Genomic DNA, 9,389 nt, shown 5'->3' on the forward strand with positions numbered 1-9,389 from the left:
ACATGAAATTACACGATTTTGTAACAAATGTTATATTTTTTATTGTTAAACAACGCATTTTATTATCGGCTTAACCGGCTTGACTCGTTCAGAGTTAATTTCCCGAATATTTTATTAAAATTTATAGTTTGATAAATAACACTACTAAAACAAGCGACAAGCTCTTCTTCCACTGTAAACATCACTACTTACTTCGAGCGAATAATGATAGTAGTTTCGAACAACGAGGCTATTTTTGCATAAACACAAGTTTTAATAAGCTAACAACTTACAAATGATTAAAACTATGTGCACCACTTATGAACGAATGATGAAAACCAATGCCGAACAAAGTTATAAAAGACACAGTTATAAGTAATGAAACAACATGTAAAAATAAAATGTAATATATTTTTCTAAATTGAGCGCAAAACAATTAAAATATGACGTAATCTTCACCTAAAATGTTTTAACGCATATGAGGCAGTTAAGGATAGAAAAAGTGTACGGATGTAGCAAACATCTTAATAATGAAATAAATAATTAATTTTAAAGAACGTTGTCTTGAAGTTAAAAACAAGAGATATACAATAATTCTTCTGCCGCAACAACAAGTGACATTGTTTTTGGTTTAAACATGAATGCCGATTTTTACACTGTATAAATCGTTTGAACAAAATTACATAAATTACATGAACTATGTCATAATATCAAAATACATGCAAGACATGTTAAAATAAGTCATTTATAAACACGTTCTAGGAAGAAACTTATTAAGAATAATATTTTGCAATGGAAAAGAACGCCATACACGATGTATACGATAGCTGTGAATAACTTAAACAATACATACAGCGAACTGTTCATCAACATTCAACAATACTTATTTTGAATAGCATGTACATACTATTAAGAAGGATGACTTCTTGTTGGTTTTTAACAACAGAGCAAAATATATAATGTATAACGTTTGCCCATACGTTTTGCTGAAAATTAAAGCATCATAAAAAGACTATTGACACCACTAATCTTTCTTAATATACATTATATATAGTTTTGTAATGAAATTTACAAACATGAATACTTGTTCTGTCTCTTATTTAACTGTTTTAGAGGAATTTCTGTCTTCATATTGTTCTACTTGGCCATAATGGCGTCCCATGACCAGAATTAAAATCATGGGACATTAAAAACACAAGCGAAAATGAGGCGTTAGTTGCGTTACTTTAAATTTAATATTAATTTGTGTTTTCTTCTCCATTTCAAATCAGTATATTTCCTTTGACCAATAGTAATGAATAATTATAATGTTATTTTTCATTATATACATATTCAAAACGTTCTTAAAATTCATTCGCCTCTATCCTCATTCCGAATCTGAAAGAAATGCACTCTGTGTCATTAGGGGTGGAGGAAAACTATCCGGGAGTTTGATCTTGACGGTCAAGTTAAACTATCGATTGTCTAAATACATGAAAAATCCGTATGCAACCCAGATACAAAGAATAAACACCATCCACTGTTCCTTTGTAAACTGAGAAGAGCTTTTTGTCGATTGGGTTATCCTTTCATTTGCTGTAAACGTAAGAATCAATATGAATACAACATGAATATATGGTCTGAATATTGCTACGCCAATATAAATATAAGGGTAACATCATTATGTTTATAGGAACAAACAAGAACAACAGGTAACAATCTTGATATTTCTCATTTGATTACTTGATAATTATATCAGTATTCCAGTAGAGTTTTGTGTTTTCTTTTACATTTGATTGCTTACCATACGTGTCTAATAGATCGTTAACAGGCGATTCTAAGAACATGTCATCATATCTTGACCCATCCTCTTCCATAACAACCAGTTCCTGCCGTATGTCTGAAATATTAACTAAACAAATTAACGATAATTGCGTTCAATAAATTTTATCTCCGCCAACGGAGTCCAGTGTTCTTCGACGATTGGTTCTTTGAGTGTTGATTAAATTACAAGCTTAACATATTCGGCATAAGAATTGTTTGTCAAAGTATAATTGTTTTAAAGTGACGTTTTAGAATGGTTATTAACAGTGTTTTTCTACACCTTCATTGCTCTGATGGATATTTTTTGTTTTTGATATACAATTCATATAATAGTAACAGAACAAGAGTGAAAATTTTCAAATGAACATATTTGATGTATGATGTATTTTGGGAAATATGGCAAATAACCTTTGCGTGAAGACAATGTTATACACTGAGAGTTTTTTCCAGTGTAACTATCAATATTTTAAACTAAACTAAAATAATATTATTCGAACAACCGGATAAACAGTGTGGAAACTTTCACACCGAGAGCGGAAGGATACACCTCGAATATTTGTTGTGATACGACGTCTTCAGTTAGAAGGGATTCCAAACAATCGGATTCTTGACAAGCTTATGTTAACATATGAAAAAGGATGTTTATAAAGGGGGACATATTGTTTTTGCCCTGTCTGTTTGTTATTTTGTTGGTTTGTATGCGTCAAATTTTAACATTGGCAACAAGATAGCAACTTGATATTTGGCATGCATGTGTATATTATGTAGCTGCACATTTTGAGTGGTGAAAGGTGAAGGATAAGGTCATCCTTCAAGGTCAAATATATGGGGGACAGTGTTTCACAAACACATCTTGTTATATTTAAAATGATACATTTTCATGTAAAATACAATTTAAAAAAAACACACTAACAAATATCCATTTGGTAATATGTATTAGTACCCAACACAATGGATTAACTTGGCTTTAAAGGAAAGGTCGACATGTGAAGTAACATACCATGAAAAAAGTGAGTGATTTTGAAAAATATTTGCATTCAAAAGAAGTTATAACTGTAATAAACGTTTTGCTACATTAAACATTTAAATAACTATGTATTTATTATATGCACATGTATATAAGTTCATAATTAATTGTACTTCTTTATAAAAGCCAATTTTTATTATATGCTAGTATGAATTGTCAATAAGAAAACATTGTGTTCTTCTGAATCGTTCCTTCAAAATGTATGCTTTGCACGTTTTTTTAATATATTAAATATGACAATAAACATTAATACGAGTAGTATTACACAGCCATACTTAAATACTAAAACCGAAACCTACTTTGTACATTAGATGATTCCTTGAACATCAGCTGCTTATCAGGATCCATGTCACTAGCTACCGCTTCTGAATCAATCAATTCCTGATAAAGTTTTTTTATTTCCTCTTTGGTCGTTAATACGAGGTCTTCCAACTGAGCTTTGAACGATTCTTTGGCGTCCCTCTTCCGCTTATTTGCCTCTATTCTTTTGTTTTTCTTAACGTTTTTCTCATAAGAATCTAAATAATAAAGAAACAGTAGGGAATTCACCACAGCATTGATATGTACAATCAATACAATAAAACATTATGTATATATAATGTTCATCTGTTGAATTAGCGATAGCTATTTAAAAATAACTACACCCATGTTCTTTTCCAAAAAAGGAACAAGTTAACACTGCTTGTGTATCCGATACACGCGAAAATAAATCTAAATACCATGTGGATTTCTTTCGACAATGAAGGTCAATTAAAGGGACTTGTTCACTGATTTTCGTATTTTTGAAAAATGTCATTTAAAGTATTTATTAACACACCTGTAATATTTGCAATAGTCCCAAATAATTATAATACAAGGAAAGCAAGATGTGTTTGTGAAACACTATGTTCCCCCATATATTTGACCTTTGACCTTGAAGGATGACCTTGACCTGTCACCACTCAAATGTGCAGCTCCATGAGATACACATGCATTCAACATATCAGATTGCTATCTTCAATATTGCAAAAGTTATGGCCAATGTTAAAGTTTGACGCAATCCAACAAACCAACAAACAGACAGGGCAAAAACAATACGTCCCCCAGTATAGACTGAGGGACATAAAAACGGATGCAACTAGTTTTGCCCTGGTATTCGAAATGAGGTAAAAGTAAGTCGCCTCCACTTCATAAAAAATAGTCTTTTAAATCCATGTCATGTTAAAACATTATGCAGATAATATACGTTTTTGCTTAATTGTCGATGCAAAGAGTAACAAACGCTTTATAATTTTTCAATTTCGAATTATGGTTATCAACGAACAAACATAATATTTAAAAATATTTCTTTGTTTACTGGTGTTTATATAATGTTTACATTTGTTTTTAATCTTCGATTTCTTTAATGTGTTGTGTTTTGCCAAACTGTGAACAAGTCCCTTTAATGAGATCAATGTTAATTAAGCAGTCTAGACAAATTTAAAGCGTAAAACATAGAAAACAATATTTCAAAGCGAAGGTATTACTACCATCTGTTTTCTCGTATGAGCTGACAATATAGTTGAGAACCGGCTTGAAGTTCTGGTCGCTCGCTATTTCTCTGCCCTTTACAACGAGGACTCTCTCTCCAGCTTTCTTCAGACCTGCTTTCACTTCAAGCTCCCCTTTGTCTTTGTTAAGGTTTACTTCCGAGAAACCTGAATCATAGCAAGCGGTTTGCTATTAGTGGGAATTTATAGTACATGGTACTGGAAATACCTTTTAAATTGCCGTTTTTTAATTCCCAAACAATTTATTTCAAACTATTCGATTGAAAGATATGCTTATAATAGTATGTAAAATATACGAAATCGTCATTGTCTTCGTTATATTGTCAATTGCATACAGTACAAAGAATACATTCTGATTCAAAGGCTAAAGAAAACCGAAAGAAGTGGGCTCAATGACTTTTCTTTAAGAAAAAATGCTCACCAATATTTTCAACGTCATCTAAAAAGTCGGATGTAAATTCCACTTCGTTGATTCTGTCTTCCGCAACTCTGAATCGCACAGCCTCTGACTCAATGACTTCATCAGAGGCCGATTCCTGATCTGAATCATAATAAACCTTCAATATGGCAGACGCGTTCGTCGGTTGTTTTAATCCGAACTCCTTTGCAACGTATGTGAAACCCACACCCATTTCCGTCACTGACTGGGGAATGTTTCGACAGTGCGCGTCAATTTCGTTACAAATGATCTTAAACTTGAAGCACTCTGGATTTCGATTGTGGTCATCTGAGAGAGCCGATGTGCTAAACAAGTAATGACCAAGCATTGGAAGGCTTATAGTGAAAGTAACGTCGTCAATTCCAGGTGAAAAAACGACCATCCTGGAAAGAGCTCTTAAGTTCAAAGAACCAATTTCTCCAGTGTCTTTCAGAAATTTCAATTTGTACTTGAACTTCAAACCTTTTACTGAAGGACAAGCAATATGTATCACACATCGACCTTTATGTGACATCAAGACGCAGGCGTTCTCCGAAAGTAGGGACATTCTGGATTGAAAGAATGCAGGAAACATTAACGCACAGGAGGCGAATTCTTCTTCGCCTACAGACTGACCTTTTGGAAGATAGAGGGAATAGATATCATCTGGGAATGCGTGTATGGCAAGTATTTTGGGATGTATGCAAAACCAGAACTCAGAAAACATAGATCTCTCATGCCCAGCACTGGATGATAAAGCTTGAAAGGTTCTCTTTCCATCGCTTTCAATAACAATCTCTCCGCCTCTCCTATAGCCGCTGACCAATGCTATTGCTAGCTCTGTAAATACCAAATGCCAGGTATTGTTACAACGGAAGCTGTTCCAAGAAGCCTGTGGAATTTTATCGAACTGCCATCCTGGCTCAAACGTTATGTCTTTTGCTTTGCCGACAATAACAACACTCTTTATTCCCGCAGCTCTGGAAAACAGCGGAAATGAAACAAATACTTACACTTTCATTAAAACTTAAGGTCGGAGTAACAATGATTTAGATGTTTGAAATTAAATATAATGTTGAAATTCAGTTTCACTTTTTGTTACATTCCTTTAACTTGTACTTACTCGCAAAGTGTGTGAAAGGTTCCTGGTGCATAACTATCCGAATCGACAAGATTCCTTACTTCGTCTGGCAATTGGTCAATTAGCATGGATCCCACCATGTGCGACATCCAAACTAGGATGGACCTCGCAATGTAAATGTCTCTGTACACATGACTCCTGTCAACTGATTTTTCAAAATATTGTACAATACCTCTTAGTGTTTGCATATCTTCAATCCCGATCTACAAATAGTAAAACGAAATTTATTAACAAACTTATGAAAAAACTATTTGTAAACGAATGAATGTATGTAAAAGTGGACTTATATACGCAGATGTCATATCATGTAGCCATATAGCTAAATATAAACAAACAATCCATTAAACATTTATATAACCATTATTGTTGACGATTAACAAGCGCACACCAATGGTTATTTTAAAGGTGTCAATTATCATTTAACAAGAGTAAAATAAATAAATAAAAAAACGCAACTTTGGTTTTGTATATTTTTAATAAAAAAATGAAAATCAAATTTAAATACGTCAAGCTGAAAGTGATATTATGCGCATCTAACAGTATATTCTATGTTTATAGGTGTCTATCACAACCGCTGTTTATTTTTGGAGTTTTCACTTCATATACACATATATTTGCAAATGCAGCATCAGCATACTATAACAATATTCCGGAAAGAGAATAATAATGCATTTGAATATCAACAGTACTTCCGTTTTTACAGCTTCGATCATAATAAAAAGACAGTTCCGCTCGGCTTAGAGGACTGTACAGTCATGAAAAATATCGAATATAATATATATGATTTTATAAACAACTGGTAGCAAGATGAGTTGCAGATAATTGGTCAGTTACCACATTTTAACTAACTCTTTTGATCCGTTAATTCTTTTCAGCTCAATTCAACATTGAAAAATGCGCATAATATTACTTGAATTGATCAGTTATAATATTCATGTTGTAGTCACATACATTTCGCACATGTTGGTCGTTCTGATGAAATGAGAGTTTCTTCTCGTCGTATGAATGGAGGATAGACATTATCTACTGAAAATATATGAATACATATTTCCACGCTGTATTGTATAATTTTCCCATAAAAGTATATGTACAAGTCGATGTTTGCGTACTGAAGTATAATGTGGAAGATCTAAATTATGTAGTTTGGTTTCGCAATAAAATGAGAACACAATTTAAATATCTTATATACTTAAATATCTTATATACTATTTTTTAAATATAATATATACTATTTTTTAATTATAACAATAAAGAACCATTTCAGCCGTGTATCCCCCTTTAAGATATAATGAGAGGAATAGTGTAGCGAAATAGGCTTGAGCACATACAAGGTCGAATAAGAGGCTTGCATTGTTTCTCCGCGTGCACAGATAGGACCGTGTCATTTGGAGAGTCTGAAACTAAAACCGTGCTGTTCTCTATGCTTAGCTGTGGTGACCATATTGTGCAGCGAAACGGAACCTTTTAACAGATTTATAAGATGACTAAGCAAAAACATGTGTATACAGTTTACTACAGCTTTATCTAGACTTAAAAATTAGTTTTTCCTTAAAATTATTGTCTATTCAATATTATACACTTACAAATTATAATCAAACACATAAGTACATACAGATTTTACATGTATTTATTTCATACATAAACTAATGCACATTCAATTGGCAGATTATTAAATTATGTTTGCTTGCTAGCAATACATTTAAGCTCAGTTATTGAAGATACATAAGCTATAGCGACCCTGTTTACTGAAATTGTAAGCCATAAAATATTGGAAACGACCTACCACTTTAGCTTACGATAATAAGAAATCCAAATCACAAAAAAACAAATCCAAGTTAAACTCGGTTAATTACAAATTTGCCAAACGCGTAACGCGAAAAACTCTAGGTCATTTTATTGTTCTTTTCGAATTACACCTAATCGTCAGGTTTACTTATAGTTGATATTGTATTAGCGGTATCTCTTCAGCGATCGCTACTTAAATTTCATAAATCTTAAGTACCTCTTGAAACGTGCACATTGTATTATGGTCAGATAAACAGATAACGGTTTAAATTGGTAAATATGAGATAACGTCATCTATTGATCTTTTCTTTCCATAAGTTAATTGAGCAAAAGAATATTGTGTGGAGTTATAACAATATGTATTTTCAATTTATGTAGAATATATTTAAATATTTACCTCTGGACAAAGTAAATAATAGATTTATGCATACATTAATATGTCTTTATCCAATATTTTATTCAAATATTCATAAGCATATACGATGGACTTTTTTTCAAGAAATACAGTAACTATGTATCAATATATCCTACAAAAATTGCTGCTTCGTAAAAGAAATACGAGTTTCCACAAGGAAAGTTTACATCCCTCCAACGATCCTATAAAAGATAAAACTGCTTTGGATTCCTTCACACATTTGTGTCTTAACATACGTCTTAAATGTTTTACTCAAGCATAACAATTAAAGTTTATAAAAGTGTTCTGACCAAAGGGGAAGTTCTGTCGACCGGTTATTAGGAATAAGATTCATATATATTTTCCGCTATAACGAAAACAGCCCGTCCGCTAAATTGACACGAAAGAACAAGTATGACTTGCATATAACAAACGACAACTACCGACTTTCGATTTGAATTGACAAAACTGGTCAAAGCGAAACAACTAATGGGACTGACACATAGTGTGCTCAATGTTCGCAAAGGTTATTGTCTGGTTCCAAGAACATCTAGCTTGGCGCCCGGCTTGTACGTATATATGATGTCTCGAACAGATGCGATGTTTCATTTGCAGTTAGGCATTTTGACATCAAAATGTGACAACACTTTATTAAAGCGAATATACGTAACTTAATATATTATCAAGTGTATTCTGGACATGACAATCCAGTTGGAAATTCGGATAGTTTCTAATTTTTCGTATTTTGTTTAATTTGCTGAAATAGTTTTTTGCCAAACAGTGGAAGACAGTATTAGTGAGTGTTAGTAGAAAAAGAAATATCAATACCAGCTTTAAATGAATATTACCGATACTATGCTAATGCTTAATTCAGTTTGTACATTATTATTTAAATAAATCAGATCATCCGTTGTATCAAGTTTTTATTGTAATGCTATCTTCAAAATAGAGTTAGCCAATAGCAACTGCATATAATTTATGTACTTTATTTAAATAATATATTTCAATCTGAATAGGTTGAGCATACTTTGTGTTTCACGGCTGTGTGTCAATTCAATAAATGTTTTTGTTAGTCTGGAAGATAAGTGGTATTTCTCACTAGACCCATCATAGAGGTGTTTATTGTTAGTTTTTTTGGTAGGAGACATGTTTCTGATGAAGAATCAAAATAATGATAATAATATAAAAAAATTGTTTGATTGATTCATACTTACTTAATTTGCATTTACAACAGTTATTAATATTTCTGCTCAACAAAGCAAAATATATTTATAAATTTGTGATATTGGGATATTGCAACCTACAAATGTATT

General features: G+C 32.3%; 1 protein-coding gene across 8 annotated transcripts; it reads right to left on the reverse strand.

Moving 5' to 3' along the window:
- Positions 1–370: 370 nt before the first annotated feature.
- On the reverse strand, positions 371–8,544 carry LOC127847201 (uncharacterized). 8 transcript variants are annotated; one of them, XM_052378941.1, is made up of 9 exons: positions 8,388–8,544; positions 7,226–7,358; positions 6,849–6,923; positions 5,880–6,100; positions 4,760–5,736; positions 4,318–4,485; positions 3,109–3,327; positions 1,763–1,858; positions 371–1,554 (listed from the first exon to the last, which is right to left on the reverse strand). In XM_052378941.1, exons 3-9 carry the CDS (start codon positions 6,915–6,917, stop codon positions 1,433–1,435), a joined length of 1,872 nt encoding a protein of 623 aa, XP_052234901.1. In that variant the 5' UTR covers positions 6,918–6,923; positions 7,226–7,358; positions 8,388–8,544; the 3' UTR covers positions 371–1,432. The 8 variants fall into 8 exon arrangements, with proteins under 8 accessions (XP_052234901.1, XP_052234905.1, XP_052234903.1 ...); XM_052378945.1 differs by having other exon boundaries at positions 7,226–7,297; positions 8,388–8,533; XM_052378943.1 differs by lacking the exon at positions 8,388–8,544 and adding an exon at positions 7,681–7,865 and having other exon boundaries at positions 7,226–7,291.
- Positions 8,545–9,389: the final 845 nt, after the last annotated feature.

Source organism: Dreissena polymorpha, chromosome 10, assembly GCF_020536995.1.
Source record: "Dreissena polymorpha isolate Duluth1 chromosome 10, UMN_Dpol_1.0, whole genome shotgun sequence".
NCBI classification, from domain to species: Eukaryota; Metazoa; Mollusca; class Bivalvia; order Myida; family Dreissenidae; genus Dreissena; species Dreissena polymorpha.